The sequence below is a fragment of the Canis lupus genome, chromosome 11 (assembly GCF_003254725.2).
Source record: "Canis lupus dingo isolate Sandy chromosome 11, ASM325472v2, whole genome shotgun sequence".
In the NCBI taxonomy this organism is placed as follows: Eukaryota; Metazoa; Chordata; class Mammalia; order Carnivora; family Canidae; genus Canis; species Canis lupus.
The window spans coordinates 72,199,572-72,218,217 of NC_064253.1; the positions used below are offsets into that span (position 1 = coordinate 72,199,572).

Sequence of the window (18,646 nt, forward strand, 5' to 3'; positions counted from 1 at the left end):
TGTCTTATTTTTAAGAAGTTTTGTTTTGTGTTACCTTCCACCAAGAGAATATTATTCTTCCTCAGATATTTTTTTTTCTATGACTCCTCTACCTCACCCGCCTGAGTGACTTATTTCCTTCCCGAATCTCCATAATGGTGTGCCTTATTTTCATTATCTCTATTATATTACATATTACCCTGACTCTTGTGTATTTCTCTGCCCTTCGTCTCTATCTCGCCCCTACACTCCATTCAACAGATTATCTAAATTCTTCATGGTCTTCTCACTCAGCTCTGGTCATGAGGCCTGCTACGTGACTCTAAAATTGGTCTGTCTCTCAACCCCAACTGATACCTTTATGGCCTGAATCTGTGAGTATTGCCTCTGGGTGCTGCAATTGCCCCTCACTGGTCACCCACCACCAATCTACCCTTGTCTAATTAATTGACCACCAGACAGCCAGAGATCTTCCAAAATACCAATCTCTTCATGCTACCTCCTTTTCAAAAATGCTTCCACGGTGCCCATCACCCTCAAATTCATGTTCAAGTCATTAACGTGCTGCAGAGGCCTTCCAGGATCTGGAGGATCATTTCGTCTTTTCCACCGTTGGTGTCTCTGCTTGAATCTCTTAAGACATTTTCATTTCCTTGAGTGCTTTTAGTTTTTAATTTTTAATTCTTAAAAAAAAATGTTAAACGTCTTTTTTTTTTTTTTTCTTGTTAAGTGCTCCTTTATAAAGACTCTCTCTGCCTCCGTATCCATGCTCCTGCCTCCTCTTCATCTTCCAGGTCTCATCCTCTACATCTTCTCTGATTCCTTAGTAGGTTAAGTCTCAACACCGTCTGGTACCAAGAAGCCCTCAGAATTTTTCTACACTACAATTCTTTATGCCTATTATTGTTTGTTTAAGCCCACCTTCTCTGATACAGTGTGTATTTTCTAGGGACACAAACTGTGTCTGTCTAGAGCACCACTATACCCTTATGCTTGGTTGGATGCCAACGTGGGTTCCTACAAAATATGTCTATCTATACAGATATGTCGGTATCTCCATAGATGTCTACATGTACACATGTACTTGCTGTAATGAGTTGAACTGATTGGTGCCCGTAGGCTCAGGCGTTCGCACTGGATCTGGCACACAGTCATGCTCAATTAAGGGTGGTGGTTGGTGGTTCCCTGTCTTTATAATGAAAAGGACTGAAAGACCACCTACTTCAATTACCCAACCCAGCGGAACGATGATTAAATAATCTCTCTAACATTTCCACCAGGTGTCATTTACTTCTACCTCTGCTAACGGAGAGTCACTACATACCTCAGCAGGCCACTGCAGGTTTGGGCATGAACGTGCCCTGGAAGTTTATACTGAGTTTGAACTGAGGGGTCTATTTCATCTCAGCTAAGAGCTGGGATCCTTGTCATTTCCTGCAAGCAGATCAGCTTTGGCTCATTTTATCCACATTAATGAATTTGACTAACTTTTCTGCAAGACAGCCTTTGGGGTATCTGCAGCCAAATCCTATTGTACCAAGTCAACTCTCTTAAGCTATCCATCATAAGACACCCTTCTTTGGATGCACTGTAATTTCTTAGCACCCCTCTTGAAGTGGGATGCCCAGACTTGGACCCGAGTTTCCAGGTGTGCTCTGACCAATCTAGACTGGGACAAGGGAGCCACCTCCTTTTTGGTGGAAAACATACTTCTAGTAACGTAACCAATGGTGGACCTGGCTTTTGGGAGACTGAGACTTATACCAAAATTGCTTATTGAGAAAAAGATTTCAAAATAAGATGTGAAAGTGAATACTTAGAATGAAAAAAGTTGGGGACATAGGAGGTGGGGGAGCCGTGGACCTCAAGCTTCATTAGCTTCATGGTAAATCAGCCTCTAAATGTCCCTAAGATCTTAATAACTTCCTGGAAACATCTTGTTAATCCCTTCTAAATTTACTCCAATTATAACTCACAGGTCTCTCCTCTGCCAACATTCACAGCAGGGTTAGCAAGTGTAGGCTGGAGCCAAGCTTCCCGGACTCAAACATCGCTCTCGCTTCACAAGGTCGCCACAGGTATCCCAGGAACTGATAAGTTGAAAATCTTGGCACGCCCAGGGCAGATCTGTCTCTCTTATCTACTTTCTTATCAGGTGATTACCAAACCCACTGTCCACCCTCTTCTCCACTAAAGGGGGCAGGGTTATTCTTCCTGTGTTTGAGGTTTTGTTTTGTTGTGTTTTCTTTTAACGCTAAACCACTTTCCTGGTCTGAATTTCCTAGAGGGCTTTTCGTTCAGTGCTCCCGAGTGACATCCCCTAGCCCTCCCTGCACCATCTTCCAACCATCTTCTATAACAGGAGCGTGAATCAAAGGGTTGCCAAGGAACTGGGATATAAAAGTCATATTAGGCTCTGCTTAGCTCCACCTGCCAATCTCAACTCCACTTTCCTCCCACTGACATTCAGAATCACCTTTCTCAGATACCTTTCTAGAAGGTCACATTTTCAGTCTGCTCAAAGTTAAAGCATGCCATTTTTTTTTTCTGACTATAAAGTTAATACACGATCGTTGTAGAAAAGTTAGAAAAAGAACTGGGAGCCTAAAATAAATCATCTGCAACCTCACCAGCCAGAGGTAACCTCTTTTAACATCTCGGCATCTTTCCTTGCAATATTATTTTCCCTTATCCTTTCATGTTGTTAAGATCATGCCACACATTTGGTCAGAAACTATCCATCTTGGGGGCACCTGGGTGGCTCAGGGGTTGAGCGTCTGCCATTGACTTAGGGTGTGACCCTGGGGTCCTGGAATCGAGTCCCACATCGGGCTCCCCGCAGGGAGCCTGCTTCTCCCTCTGCCTGTGTCTCTGCCTCTCTCTGTGTATCTCTCATGAATAAATAAATAAAATAATAAGTATAATAATATATAAGTATAATAACTATAATAAATAATAATAATAAAGAAACTATCCATTTTTAAATGAACACTAGATCAGATTGTTTTCATATATTCTTGAAAATTCTTATATATAACCTTTCGTACCTGCCTCATATGACATTGTAGGCATGTGACATAATTTGCACAGTCTCCTCAGGTGGAAAAATAAGATCCTTACTCTTATTTTTTGGCTATTACAAATCATTCTTTTTAAAACAGCACTATCTGTACTCAAAGCCTTGTATGTTTTCTCCTATAAACTCCTCACTTCTTCTTTTTTTTTTTAACTCCTCACTTCTTTATGATGAATTAATAAGGGTAAAATTACTATTTGGAAGAGTCTATTTTCCTTAAGGTCATACGTATATAGGAAGCACCTAACATGGACCTGACATAAAAAAGACATTAGGCCAATACACCTGTTAATATATCTACCAACAAAGTCATCCCATAATTGTTGCATCCCTGCTCGCAGCGTCTGGCTACCTGTCTCAGCCAGCACGGAGCGTTCTCATTCGTGAGCTCTGCTGAAAGCACACACACAGACACGAACACGTATGTGTGGGTATAAATATATTAAAGACCACAGATGATTAACGAATAAGGAGAAAGGAGGTTACCCAGAACCCAACGATGCTGTAAAATGCTCTCTAGTTCTTAGAATTCAAATAACACCTGCCAAAATACATTGAAAATCAAACACAATAATATAGGAAATTCGGACGGTAAGATATGAAACTTTAATATATATTAGGTCTGGAGCATCTATAAATAACACTGTTTAGACGTTTTCATCAAAATAATCGGATAAAGCTCACATTCTCATACTTTATATCTGAAAACTAATTAATAACCATGAGTTTAGTGTCCTGTATATGTTAAAATTTTGAAAAGGCATCATACCCTGTCTTAATTTCCCCATTCCTGGTTTCTATCAGGTTTTCTGTCTTTCTTCTTCTTCGTTCTCTCGCCACATGATGCCTCCTCAATATCCCGAGTCTCTCCCCGCACCCACCCTCCGGGCCCACATTTCCGCGGGCATCCTACCTTGAAGGTGCAGTTTGCTCTCCGTGCTTTGCAGAAGGACGGAACTCACAGAGTCCAGATTGTCGTAGCTGTTACAGCCCAGAGGCCCGGTGCGCGTCTCTGTGACCTGAGTGGACACCAGGGGGGACAGGTGTGAGACAGAAGCCCTGGTCAGACACTTGTGAGACGGGGCCCCGCGGAGTCAGCCCTCAGCAGAGCAGAGCCAGCAGAGAAGGTCTCCTGGCCCGAGCCCATGGCCACTTCCCGGGCACCTGGCCTGTGCCAAGGCCACACGTGAGCCACCACCAAACAGACGCCGGGAGGGCAGGGCAGTCAAGTCCACAGACTGGAGCCTGCTCCCTGGCTCTCACCCCGCAAGGTCACTCTATGTAGCGTATGAATTAATGAGCTGAAGCGGAGGAGGATCCGCTTTCAAGCCTAACGGAGCCATGAGTTTGCTGTGTGACCTAAGGAAGTCCCCAACTTCTCTGAGCTTCTGTGTGACCTGAAGCTTCATAAATCCTGCCCAGGAAAGCTGAGCGGTAAGACATGATGGGTGGAGGTGCCTGACATATGTTCCAACACGGGCGTCGTGTTCCCCGAATCTCTATATAATCTGTCACTAGTACATATGCATTATTTGGCAAGAACAGTAAAATTAGGCCCATTTTCTGAAAGCCATTTTATAACCATAAAGTAAGCTTGGTTTAGGGTGAAAAGAGGTCTCTCATCCCTCTCACCTTTACTTCCCACCACTTTATACAATCAAATATTGCGCAGTTTTGAGGTTTGCCTCCAACTATAACGACACAGCACCAGTTGTCGCATGACCCGCACGATGGCCATGGAGACTCTCCATGCCAGCTGAGCCTTCCTCCCACTGTGAACCCTTTTGCATCCGTAACTTTTCCTTTCTCGGCCTCAAAATCCCATCTACAGAGCACTCCTACCCACCTCAACCGGTAAAGAGATCACAGTTCTGGAGCGGTTAGCACGTCGGAAACAGTATATAGATGGAGGATTCGGAGGTTTTGTTTTTTTGAACAATTTATTCTTTTTTTTTTCTTTTTTTGAACAAAGTAATGCCATAATTGTTACTGAACGAGGCTCAAAACTACCCTTTCATTTTGCTAAGGATATCCTGGGAAAGGAAGCTACGGACGGGCAGACGATCCTCACCGGGGCCAGCGGCTAGTCTTAAACAAAGCTGGCAGCGAGACAGTTCTAGCCAGCGGGGTCTGGGGGTGGTGGCAAGAACTGGCAAGAAAAATCCACGTCCCACACCGAGTGCGGAAGACACTGGTAGGGGAAGAGTGGCTCCTCGAGTGGCCTCTGTGCAATTTCTCTGGGCCATTCCTTGCAAGGAGGCAGGCTGCACTTCCAGGAGGCACAAAAGAAGATTGTCTTCTGACAGAGCTTCGATATCTCAATTCCCCATCCCATCCGAGGGGGAGAGAACCATTTGGTGATAATGAAAACCAGGCCTTCGCTTCACTCGGACTCTGATGGCTTCATAAAGATCTGTCTCCCTGCGCAGAGTTCCCTAACAACATAATCCCCCCAATAGAGGCGATTCTTCTTGGATAAGCTGGCTCTTTGTTTGTCCATCTGATTTATTGCTCTCCTTCCTCCCTCCTCCTAGGTAACTCCCTCCCACATCTGTCCTCCTCCCTTGGTCAATCTCTAGCTCACCTGCTGGAGTCGGCCTCACCCTCCACCCCCGGTCCCAGCCACACACAGACTTCTCCCCTAGAGATATTTTTTGCAAGTCTTAACAGAAGGGTAGGTCTGTACTTAATTCAGAAGAAATTAGATCGAAGATTGAGGAGTAGCAGGCAGGTATAATCGGGTTTCAGAAAATGTGAGATGCAAAAACTCCGCACTGAGACCGTGAGAAAAACTAATCCTTTGTATCAAAAATTCCTCCCTCGTCCTCTTTAGAGAGGTAATCCCTGAATTTATTGCATTTAAAATAGAACCTTTTTTTTTTTTTTTTTTAAGTGTCTGTGCTCCAAGGCACTGAATTGAAAGTCTAGAGCTGCTCTCCTCAGTGTGGCTATTTAAGTGAAAATTAATTAAGATGAAAGAAGCTTGCCTACTTCGCTCCTCGGTAGCCACATTTCTGGGGCTCCATGACCCCATGTGACCAAGGTCAGCTGTCTCGCCACGGATGTAGGGCGCGGCCACCATCTTGAGGCCTCTACTGGATGAGGTCGTTGCAGGGAGCATGGGCCCGCACATGGCAGGCGGCCCCTTTTTTGTACAGAAGACTTCAATTGGCGCGCAGCCGAGCGCACTTATCTGCGCACCGTCCGCGGCTGATTTCTGTGTTACGGCTGCAGAGTTGAGTTGGGGCGACCTTGACCGCACGACCTACAAAGCCTAAAATTCTTATCATCTGGCCTTTACAGAAATAGCGGACCCCTGGTTCAGCAAGTAGAATTCTAGTCTCTGCTACGGCATGCTGGCTGTAGAACTCTGAACAAAAAAGTCGTTAGCTCTTGGACCTCAGTTTCCCTATCTGTAAAATGGGAGGCAGTGAGTAATGCGATGCAGAACACAAGAGTTTATTTATTTATTTATTTATTTATTTATTTATTTATTTTGAGAACACAAGAGTTTAAAAATTGCTCATCTAGGCTTCAGTAATCCGCCTCTTGCTAGCTCTATGTCCTTGCAAAAATCACTTACCCACTGTCACCTCAGTTTTGTCTTTGTTTTACCTGGAAAGGGAGCCTAAAATATCATGCACACAGGAGAACCTTAAGCGTGAAATGAGAGGATTGTTGATAATTATGCCACGACCACAGCCAGGGCTGCCCCAGCAAATCGGTACATGTGGTCACCCTACAACGGGGCTCAGGATCTTACAGGGCCTTTGACGGCACAAGTCAGCGCGGTTGGCAGGGGACACTGTTGCGTTAGCTCCGTGGGTATGAAGCCAGGGACTGTATCTGCCTGTCGGCTCTCAGAATACCGGGCCCCTGCAGTGTTGTCTGAAGAACTGTCCACCCCATCCACCCGCAAGCCTACCTTGATTGCTCCAGTTGATATCTGGATCTCATGGAGCCTCCTCATGGTGCCATCACGGTCGACAAAGTAGGATGATGCAAGCTGGTGCAGAGCTTCAACACTTTGGGTGGCATTCCCTGACTTCCTGTCGAGGCGACTTTTGTCCATGTACATGGTCAAGGCCTCCTCCCCTGCATGGAAAAGGAAAGAAGTTCAGGGAGCCTGTCGAGCTTTGGGGTGGGAGGAAAGGCTCCAGGGCCTGGATGCCGACAATAACCCGGATAGAGAGCAAAAACCACATGCCTAAAAGAGGGAAAAAACTCAACTGTCCGATCAGTGAAGCCAGACACCACCGACGTCAGCCAGTGCCCTCCCCTGTACAAAGCCCAGTGCCTGGCACACCGCAGATAGTAAATAGTTAATCCATTGTGTTTTCCAGTTCCCTCAGTCAATATGCTCATTACCTACAGGATCCAAGCACTGTGGGTCTGTGAGTACGAGGCTCAGACAGGAAGCAGCGTCTGCTGGGGAGGGAGGGAGGGTGGCGGGAAAGTCAGGTGTAGGGAGGAGGTCGGAGAGGAAGAAGGAGAGTGTGGGGTGGGGAAATGGAGCAAGCGATGAATGTACAGACCCACGTATTTCATTCCATTAAGTTTTCCTTCGTGACACGTGCATAGGTTACTAACAGCGCTAACCTCTGGCCCTTTCACTCGGGTAACCAGGTGTGGCATCATTCTGGAAGGAAAGGAGGGTCCAGAAAGGCCTGCTAAACAGTTATGACCTGCGTACATCTGGGTTCCCTCCTCGCAACTGTGACCTTGGGGATGTTTCTTGACCTCTGTGTTCCTCAGTTTATTCACTAACAAAATAGGGGGTGGGTGGGATGACACCTACTCCATGGAGCGATTCTGAGGGATTCAATTCATTAGTACTTGTCCAGTCCTTATAGCGGGGTCTGGTTCGTTGCCACAGTCAAAGGCATTCGAGTCGTGGCAAAAAGCCACGTCTGGAGCAAGCGTGCCCCGTCTACACTAGCTGTGTGAACACTTACCCTCACTCACCCTCCCCATGCTTCAGTTTCTCCATGTGCAAAGCTGAGGCCAAGGTTGTCCCGGAGTTAAATTCGCCTGGACCTGAAGGACCTGAAGCCTGCCTGGCACACACAGGGCAGTTCACTGCCCACCACTTGATTACTGTAAATACCAAATGTTCGAGATGCATCCTTCTGTCCACTCAAGCCAAGAAAATAGGAGAGTCAGAGAACAGCACTGTCAATACTGTCTGAGGGCAAGAGCCTGATACCTAAGATCACCGAGATTTCTTCCGAAAGCTGATTATGTTTGGAGTTGGAGAGAAAAATACATCTATTTTTTTGCTTCTGGGAGGAAAGTGATTACCCTAGGCAGAGTGCACAGCCCCGACCACAGGCTCATCCCTGTGCCTCGGGCGCGTCCATGGCTGCTTCTAGAGCACAGCTCCACTGCCATTCAGTTTCGCACGTGCAGCCTCCCATCCACCTGTTCACTGCCATCTCCCTCCATGAGCTCCAGCCAAGCCATCTCTGCTGTCTCTGGGATGGATTCTTGCTGATTTTCCTCCCCCGGGATCTCCTCAAACGTTTCTCTCCACTGAGACTGCAATTGTGTCCCTCTCCCATCTGACCACTGAAATCCTATCCGGCGTTTGTCACTTTCTCTGGCCCTTCCTCCTTGGTCCTGGACCTGCCGTAGTCCTATACACTCCTCACAGCCCAGTCCCCATCATCTATCTGGAGAGCTTCTCCTGCCATGCCCTCACCCCAAGGAATCGCCTTTCCTCTGTGAGTCTCTACCTCGTCCACTCAACTGAGCTCAGCACACCTGCATTGAGGAGCCTGGCAGGCACTGCAGTGACAAATGAATGACAACATATTGTCCCTGTTTCAGAGTCACTGAGTGACGACAAGTATGCTACCCTGTGGGAGGGCTACCGGCCAAGTGTGTCTATCGGGCGCTTGAAATGAGTGGAGTCCAAACTGAGACGCGCTGCAGGTGTGAACCGCACGGTAGATTGCCAAAATCCGAAAATGTAAAACATGATATAAAATACTTCATTGGTAGCTTGTCCTATTGATTACACACGGACATGATAGTATTTTGGATACATTGGGTTAAATATAATACATTGTTAACACTGATTCTCCTTTTTTTTCTTTTTACTTTCAGAGATGTGGTTGTGAGAACGTCTAAGATGGCGTATGTGGCGCACAATCCTATTTCTATCGGGCAATGCTGGTGCAGGGACACAGAGATGAGAGAGGATGGATAGCAAAGGTAGAAGGACACAGAGAGAGGATGTCGCCCAGAGGAAAGGGGGCCTGCATCCCTGTCGGGAATACAAGTCACTGATGCTCTGGTCTCTCAGCTGCATCCCTGCCACTCTCTCTCTAGGTATGCTCGATCCTGCACAAATGCACCCTGTTTTCTCATGGTGGCAACTCTTCTTTCTTTTTTTTTTCCTCCTGGCTAATGTCTACTCTTCCCTCAGACATCACCTAAGACAACACCCCCTCTAGGAAGCCTTCCTGGAATCCCCCCACTCTTTACTTAAACTAGATTAAAAACTCTATCTAACCAGGTGTTCCCTGTCTCCTTTATTTCTCCAAAGGATCATGTCCCACATTTCCTGGCACTTGCTTGCTTAATAGCCCGTCTCCCTCTAGAGGAGAATCGCTATGAGGTCAGGGAGGGTGTAAAAGGCTTTCCTCATTTCATAGTCATTGCCTCGCAAGACAGGGACTAGTATCACGTGCTTAGCAGATGATCGGAATATTTGTGGATGAATGGATACATAGTATAGGAAGTGATCCAACTCGACTGCGTTCATTGAGTGACACACCTGCTTTAAGTACTAGACTAAAATCTCCTGATGAGAAGATTTATCTTCATCAAAATTAACCTTTGGGTCCCACACACCTAGACGTGAGTCGAGAGGAAGACACTCATGTTTGCACTTTCCCATGAAGTCTCACTGGTAATGCAGGAGGACATGATCTTCCATCCTTCAGGATCCACAATGACCTAAATAGAGTTGGCTTAAAAATGACTTTAGATACAATTAAGACAATGAATTCCAGGAGGGTGCGTGATGGCCTGGTGGAGCAAGGACTCTACGGATTCATTTGTAATGTTCCCAATGCTTCACCAAGGTCAGAAGGAGAGATGTTCAGTTATCATGGGATGGATGAATGGATGGGCGAAGGGATGGGTGAATGGAGAGGTGAACGTATGGGCAAACAGACAGGTGAACAGATGGGTGAATGGATGGGTGAACAGATGGGTGAACAGATGGGCGAATGGATGGATGAATGGATGGGTGATCAGATGAGCAAACGGATGAGCAAATGGATGAATGAATGGATGGGAAAATGAATGAGTGAATAGATGGATGAATGGAGGGGCAAACGGATGGGTGAATGGATGGACAAACGGATGGGTGAACGGATGGGCGAACGGATGAGCAAATGGATGGATGAACAGATGGGTGAATGGATGGGTGAACAGATGGATAAATGGATGGACGAATGGATGGGTGAACAGATGGATAAATGGATAGACGAATGGATGGGTGAACAGATGGATAAATGGATGGACGAATGGATGGGTGATTGGATAAGCAAATGGATGAGCAAATGGATGGGCAAATGGATGAGTGAATAGATGGATGAATGGAGGGGCAAAGGGATGGGTGAACAGATAGGTGAATGGATGGGCAAAGGGATGGTTGAATGGATGGGCGAACGGATGAGCAAATGGATGGATGAACAGATTGGTGAACGGATGGGCAAACAGATAGGTGAACAGATGAGTGAAAGGATGGATGAACAGATGGATGAACGGATGGGTGAATGGATGGGCGAATGGATGGATGAACGGATGGGTGATCAGATGAGCAAATGGATGAGTAATGGATGAATGAATGGATGGGCAAATGGATGAGTGAATAGATGGATGAATGGAGGGATGAAGGGATGGGTGAACGGATAGGTGAATGGATGGGCAAAGGGATGGCTGAATGGATGGAAGAACGGATGGGTGAACAGATGGATGAATGGATGGATGAATGGATGGGTGAATGGATGGGCAAACGGATGGGTGAATGGAGGGGTGAACAGATGGGTGAACAGATGAATTAATGGAGGGGTGAAGGGATGGGTGGATGTATGGGTGAACAGATGGGTGAACGGATGGGCAAAGGGATGGGTGAACAGAGGGGTGAACAGATGGGTGAACTGATGGGTGAACCGATGGATGAATGGATGGCTAGATGGATAGATGATTGGATGGATAGATGAATAGATAGATGGACCAAGTGGTAAATTATTCAATATGTGAATCTACTAGATGTTAGAGCTACAAAGCAGAGGAAATAAATATTCCAAGTGTCAGCGCAGGCTCTCCATGGGGCTCACGAAAAGAGAAGGTGGAACAAGCACAGGTCCCTTCGGACTGAAAACTGGCAGAAGCAAGCCTTAGATCAAGAGGGGTTAATGGGCTTCTTGCTGCATTATTAAGACTTAATTTCTTGTTTATTAAGAGAATGTTCTGTTTAGAGTTGCTTTCCCATTTGGGCATTCCTGCAAATTGCCTCTTCACCCCACATAGGCCTTTCCTCCATCTCTGTCCTCCAGGGTATTCGCCTCACTGTCTGCACCACTTCTTTCAGAGGCGAACAGAGTGGGACTCAGACACGCAGGGGATGGGGATGAGGTGGGAGTCGATTCTTTTACCTGGTGAGTGTAGAAGGGATACTGCTCCAGGATAGGGGGAGGGGTGCCGGATTTGGGGCCTCTGAGGCATCCCCCATCCCTTCCTTCGGTGTTTGACTTTATTCTCAACCTTTCTCTCAGCCCGGGGCAGCTTTCTCAAAACACAGGGTGGGGGAATAATGAATTTACACACAAACGTACACAAGTACAAACACACCAGCCCTCGTGCATAAAAAGACATTCATGTAATTTCCACATATGCACAACATGTGCAGCCTGACACACACACACACACACACACACAATCGTACATCATATCTATATGCATGAGTCCAGTGGGTGTGCACGTGTGCACTGCATACGCATGTACACACTCTGCGAACGGATGAACTGACGTCCGGTCTAGGCGGGCGTCGCACATCTGTCTGTGCAGGGAGGCATGTACTCCCAGGCAGGCCGACCTCATCATACATACGCATCACACAGAATGGCCGGGCTCCGAGCTCTTTCCCTCAGAGGGACAGGGGAAATGGCCGTCCCTCTATCCCTGCATGTCATTCCAAACCCATAATTTCTCCCCTTACCGCCTCCTGTGAGAAGAATCATTTGCATCCAGTACATATGGGGTCTAAGCAATTTCACAAAAACACTTGAGGAGCCCCCGGAAATGGCAGGTGTCGGCCCTCCCGCCAGCTGCATTTCCTCTTTCTCGCTGCCCTTCCTTCCTCTTCCCTCTCCCTCAGGAGCCAAATAAATGCATTTACTTGTTCTCCATGTGACAGTTTAGGATCATCTTCTGTTGTCGGAGCACGCCCTCAGGAACGCACCTGACACCTCGAACAGCTCATCAGAGCGTTTCTTCTAAATGAACATGCTGTTCTTAGGAAAAATTACATTGAATAGCATTTTCTGCACCTTCTTGCATTTAGGCAGGACCACGGACACCCAGACAGGAAAGTGAATTGCTCAATGTCTCCTATTCACCTAGTGAGTGGTAGCAACCGGCCGGAATCCCAAACCCCCAAGCTCCTTAGCCCCATGAAATTATAATAATTATCGTACGAATAATAAAACACCTCCAATGGTAACAACAATCTGTTTGGTGCCAAACACTGGGCTCAGCACCTTTAATGCCTCATTTTATTTAAGTGTCATGACGTGCATGTCTATTTATGAAAGAGGAAACCAAGACCTGGAGTAGGTGACACAACACTGGAGACAGGACTAGAACCAACTCCAGAGCCCACCCTTCCGTTCACTATAATTTACCCCTTCCCTGCCCTCCCTTTGCATGAGGAGGCTCCTAAGGAACATTTTTCCATGATTGAGCAAGTAAAAACATGACGTAGGAAGGACCTCATGCAGTGTCTGGCACCCTGTGCTCAGACGACAGTAAATCTTTTCCCCTTCCTGCTCCCCACTCCCCAACGTTGAGGATTGGGGGAACATTAAGGGCTTGCTGTCCAACACTGGAACTCAATCCAAGGCTTTGCATATTTTAAAATGTTGTGCTGTAAAAACAGAAGAGGAACAAGGCTCTGTGAATAATTCACCACTCTGCCTTGGAGAAATTAAAAATATATTTCACAGCCAAAGAAAGGTCTTTGCTATTTGGTATTTCCAGGGACTCGGACAGAATGCAGCTTCTAATTGAAGAATGGAATATATATATATATATATATATATATATATATATATATATTTATTTATTTATTTATTTATTGAAATGAAATGGAAGGTGGAGAAGTCCAAAGAGAAGGGGTACAGGTTAATGAAATGCTCAGTCCAGAAGTGATTTAGTTTTCACTTTACAATAGAATATAATTTATACTACATGATTTAACATTCAAAGTCCTGCTTAACTTTATGTTTGATTAGCAACAGGAGACAAATACACACTGGTTGGTTGATTTGGGAGTGGGTGGGTCGGGGGGCGGGGCAGTGAATGAGTTGGTTAAAGGGACACTGATGTTGAGTTAAAACAAAACAAAACAAAACAAAATGCAGGCTTTGTGGACAAAAAAAAAAAAAAAGGAAAAGAAAAAAAAACGAAGTTAAAGACTTGGAGTAAACTGTGTTGTGTTGTGTTGTGTTTTTAATTTAAATAAACAGAACAAAGCCCAAACCAAAAGAAACCTTGGCTCTGTGGCTTGCTAATCACACGTCTTCTGACTTCTGGCTTTTCCTCTGCTGGACAAGGGAGATCATTTGACTCCACTTGCAGATTTTAAGGACTACGGGCAAACAATAAATGCCGGCTTTTCTTATTGTGAGGACACATGAGTGTGCCCGACCGATTTCTCCTCCAACATTGCCCACATTGTCAGATTCCTAAACCTGGGCTTCCTCAAATGTACACTGCGTGCTCAGCCTGGAAAGCACTGCCACCTTCCTGGGGCCTCCTGCCCAGCTCAGGAGGGCTGTGTCCTCTGGCGTCTAGGCTCGTGGGGCTCACCCCTCCTCTGAAGGACGAGATGGGATGTTATGATCCAACCTCAGTCCACCCCCCTGCCTCCGTCCATACTCCAGCCTGGTTTAGCGGGCTAGGGCCCAATCTCAATCCCAACCTAGCAGCTGTGAGTGGGAGGAGGCGCGGTGCCCCACCACCGAAGAGCCTGTCTCCACATTTAGTGGACCTGGTCACTGGGGCAGCAAACCAATGTCCAAAGTGTTGAAGCTCACAATGTAAAGTGAAGCACAGAGGCAAGCACCATAAGTGTCAAAATACACTCGTTTCTACCAAATCCCCCCTTACAAAAACGTATTTCCTTGTTTTCTTCTCTCAGTCTCTCCTTACTCCCCTAAAGATTGGATGGACTTGCTGGGCAAGAATGCGTAAGGCCAAGCAGGATGGAGCAATTAGTCAGCTTTCCTATTAACCTACTCCGAACCCACATAAGATACAAACAATACCCTTACTTGTAAAATGATGACCTCAAGTTATCAGTCCCTCAAGCAGACTTAAGTAAACAAAGGCAATCCTCTAAACAGCATCTGAAGCTTAATTATTTCCCCAGATTAGACTACGTTCCAAGGGAACTAATACAATAATCAGATTAAGCATCCCTGACGAATTGAGCTAATTCCAAGGTGAAGCCACAAAAGTTAGTACTTCCACAAAAGTTAGTAAACTCAGGTTAGACTGAGTCCCAGAGACTGGAATCAAGTGCTCGGACGTGACCACAACAACCAAGACAACTTGGCTTACCTGGCAATATGTGCTTTGGAGTGACATTTAAAGGAGGAGATGCTGGTGTGGCTTTGATCCTCGGCCACCCCGCCCTCCCCTCCAACCCAGGCCCAAAGGCATGATAAGGCTCTGGCCCCAGCGGCTGCCAACGTACCTCCCAAGGTGGCAGAGATGAGGAGGTGGGTGCCGTACTTTTTGATGATGGTATCAATGAACTGCTGAGTGGTGGGTCTCCTGCCAAGCAGGCGGATGCTCCTTTGAAACTCTGGCATGAGGGGCACTGGGTGACGGACCAGGTCTCTCCTCTCGATGGCTGTGTTCCTCACCTTCCAACGGGCAAACTCCCTGGGTAAGAAAGATGAGAAAAATGCCTTAACTTACCACTTCTAAGCCCAAGGCAAAGTTCAGCCAACCATCCCACCTGGGCATCTTTCCACAAGGTAAGAGGGTGACAACAATTGTTTTTAATATGTGTCAAGTGATACTTAGATCGGGAGCCCTCTATTCTCTTCAGCCAACAAATATATACCGAGCACTGTTCTCACTACTGGGACATGGTAGTGAGCCAGGCAGACACACTTACACTCTCATGTTGCTCACAGAGCTTAAAAGTCATTGTTGCCCAGCTGCTTATGCACCTCTCTCACTAGACGGGGAATGATACCAGAGATGGAATCTTCCCAGGTACGCGGTGCCTGTTACCCTGGTAGGAAGCTTACGGATGCCAGCTGGATGAATAAGCACATGAGTACATGGAAGGATGGAAGGGTGGGAGGATGGAAAATGGAAGGAAGGAAGGAAGGAAAATGAAGGAAGGAAGGAAGGAAGGAAGGAAGGAAGGAAGGAAGGAAGGAAGAAAGGATTGGAGGATGGAAGGGAGGAAGGGAAGATGGAAGAAAGGGAGGAAGGAAGGATGGAAGAAGGATGGATGGAAGGACAGATGGGAAAATGGATGGGAGGATGGAAGGGAGGAAGAAAGGGAGGGAGGAAGGATGGAAGGAAGGATGGATGGATGGAAGGACAGATGGGAGGATGGAAGGGAGGAAGGGAAGATGGAAGGAAGGAAGGAAGGAAGGAAGGAAGGAAGGAAGGAAGGAAGGAAGGAAGGATTGGAGGATGGAAGGGAGGAAGGGAAGAAGCAAGGAGGGAGGGAGGAAGGAAGGATGGAAGGAAGGATGAATGGAAGGATGGATGGGAGAATGGAAGGGAAGAAGGAAAGATGGAAGGAAGGAAAGGAGGAAGGATGGAAGGAAAGATGTATGGAAGGATGGATGGGAGGATGGAAAGGAGGAAGGAAAGGAGGAAGAGAGGATGGAAGGGAGGATAGAAGGATGGAATGGAGGATGGAAATATGGAAGGAAGAGAAGAAAGGAAGGAAGGAAGGAAAGAAGGAAGGAAGGAAGGAAGGAAGGGAGGGAGGGAGGAAGGGAGGGAGGGAGGGAGGGAGGGAGGGAGGAAGGGAGGGAGAAAAAGAAGGAGGATGGAAGGGAGGAAGGATGGAGGGAGAAGGAGCAGAGGAAGGCTGTTCACCGGGAGTCCCGGGCCCACAGCCCTCAGACAATCCGGAAACCAGCTAATTAGCCCAGAGCTGAGTGCTGCGCAGACTCTAAGAGGCACCCGGTGAGCATTTACCGTCGGAAGAAATCAAGCTACAAGGCGAAGACCCTGTGGGAGAATTTCCCTTCCCCGTCCACTCGGGGTGAAGACCGTGGGCTGGGAGCCCAGCTCGGCCTCCGTGCATCCTGCAGGCCATGTGGCGCTGTCCTGGGCAGGCCTGGCATCTCCTGATCGAGGAAATCCTGTCAGTCCCTCCTCCTCCTCCTCCTCCTCCTCCTCCTCCTCCTCAGTGCGCAGGTCACAGAATGGTGACACCTTGCAAGCTGCCAGGTCCCCATGGCCGTGACCAAGCAGTGGGCTCTGGGCCTCACGAATCCCCAGACGTGGAGACCCTTACAGGCTCGTGGGCCGCGCAGCAGGAGCGTGCCCCAAACGCGAGGAGAACCCCGTGGGCCCCGACAGGCCGCTGTCGCTTGGCTGCCATCTGTCCCCCCAGGGATGAAGCTCCTCCTGGAGCAACCAGCCCCCCGCCGGCCTGGGTGCCAAGGCCCCGGACTGGCCGTGGGGGAGCTTGGTGGATGGGCCGCGGGAGGCAGGGGCACGACGGCAGGTGGCCCCGGATGGGCCCCAAGGTCCCGCTGGGGAGTCTGACCCCGACGCCCGGGACAGGGCTTCTGGAGAAAATGCCTCGGAGCTGGAATAGGGTCGGGGTCCGTGGCCCCGTGGGGAGCCTGTGCCCGTCAGTCCTGCCGCCGGCGAGGCCAGGCCGTCAGAGCTGCACTCGGGTCAGCGCTGCACTCACCAGGCCACGGGTGGCGGGGGACGCTGCTGGGGATGCTGCCGGGGACTCGGGGTGGCGGGCATGACAAACCGGGCCCTGCGTGTCGTGCGTCTGCAGGCCACAGGCAGAAACAGGGCAGGGGTGAGGTCTGGGAGGTGCTGAGCAGGAGGGGAGCTTGAGGAAGGTCTCCTGGGCCGACCAGACGGAGCCAGAGGGGCAGGGAGGGACGCACCAGCCAGCGGAGGACACATGAGCGGTGCCCTCGGGACCCACACCCTGGCCTGCCCCGCCCTGGGCCACCAAGGCCACTGCTTGAGCGTGGGCAGCCCGGGACCCAGCGGCTTGCGCCCAGCGGGTGGGACACGGAGGGATAGTGCTCCCTCCGGGGTGGGTCGCGGCGCACTGCGACTTGGGCTTTATGTCTCTGTGTCTCTGTGTCTCTGTGTCTCTCTGCCAGGGTGGGAGATGCCCTGCGGAGGGACCATGTGGCCAGGAGCCCGGGGAGGCCTTGGCCGGCAGCCTCGGAGGAGGAGGGACCTCAGAGGACCCGAGTCCCAGCCACGCAGGGGGAGGGGGAGGGCGGCCCACCCGGGGGGCCTGGGGCCCGCGAGCCACCGCCTGCGAGGGGAGGGCACCGCCGGCCCAAGGCGCCCCGTCCGCAGGAACCGCCTCAGTTAGTCATGCTGCTCGGAGCCGCGCGATGGGGCAACGCGCTCCTGGGCCCGAGATGACCAGCAGGAGGCCAGGGGGGCGCCAGACGCCTCGGAGCTCACCCCCGCCGCCGCTTACAGGACCACATACACATCACGGGATTACATGTGTGCGCGGAAAACACGCAGACGTCAGGATAACAGACAGATGTGTGACCACTCGGATCTAGGACTTAGGACCTTGGGTGACATCGTTTGTTCGTGTGCCTGTGACTACGTGCCTCACACTAAGCCGCGGTTACACACACGGACGTTAGGTAACGTGTCAGAGGTCACACAGCTTAGTGAGCAGCAATGCTGGGGGCTGGGGGGTGCAGGAGGGCAGGGGGTGGGGCTGGGGGAGGTGAGGGGCTGGGGGGTGCAGGAGGGCAGGGGGTGGGGCTGGGGGGTGCAGGAGGGCGGGGGGAGGTGAGGAGTGGGGGGTGCAGGAGAGCAGGGGGTGGGGGCCCGTTGGGGGTAAGGGCCAGGGGCGCACACTGAGGATGAGGCTGGTGAGAAAATCCTCAGGCCAAGGCTGCAGGACTCCTCCCGGTGCTGTCCTCCTCAGCAGCCCTCTGCTCCCCTGCACTCGCGCACACCCATGCACACACTCACGCACACGTGCACATGCACACATGGAGGACAAGGGTCTGTGGCAGGTGCTGGGCCCCGGGAAGGAAGCTGATGGCATCTGGTGCTCCCCAGCCCGGCTCGCCGGGGCCC

At 49.2% G+C, this 18,646-nt stretch overlaps 1 protein-coding gene across 2 annotated transcripts in view; it reads right to left on the bottom strand.

The window, feature by feature from the left end:
- Positions 1 to 18,646, bottom strand: part of BRINP1 (BMP/retinoic acid inducible neural specific 1) — a 167,270-nt gene that overhangs the window by 48,338 nt on the left and 100,286 nt on the right. For both annotated transcript variants that reach the window (XM_025432373.3, XM_025432372.3), the window contains 3 exons: positions 15,051 to 15,241; positions 6,981 to 7,150; positions 3,969 to 4,074 (listed from right to left, as the gene is read on the bottom strand). In XM_025432373.3, coding sequence (XP_025288158.3) covers positions 3,969 to 4,074; positions 6,981 to 7,150; positions 15,051 to 15,241 — 467 coding nt within the window. The remainder of the gene's footprint in view (positions 1 to 3,968; positions 4,075 to 6,980; positions 7,151 to 15,050; positions 15,242 to 18,646) is intronic.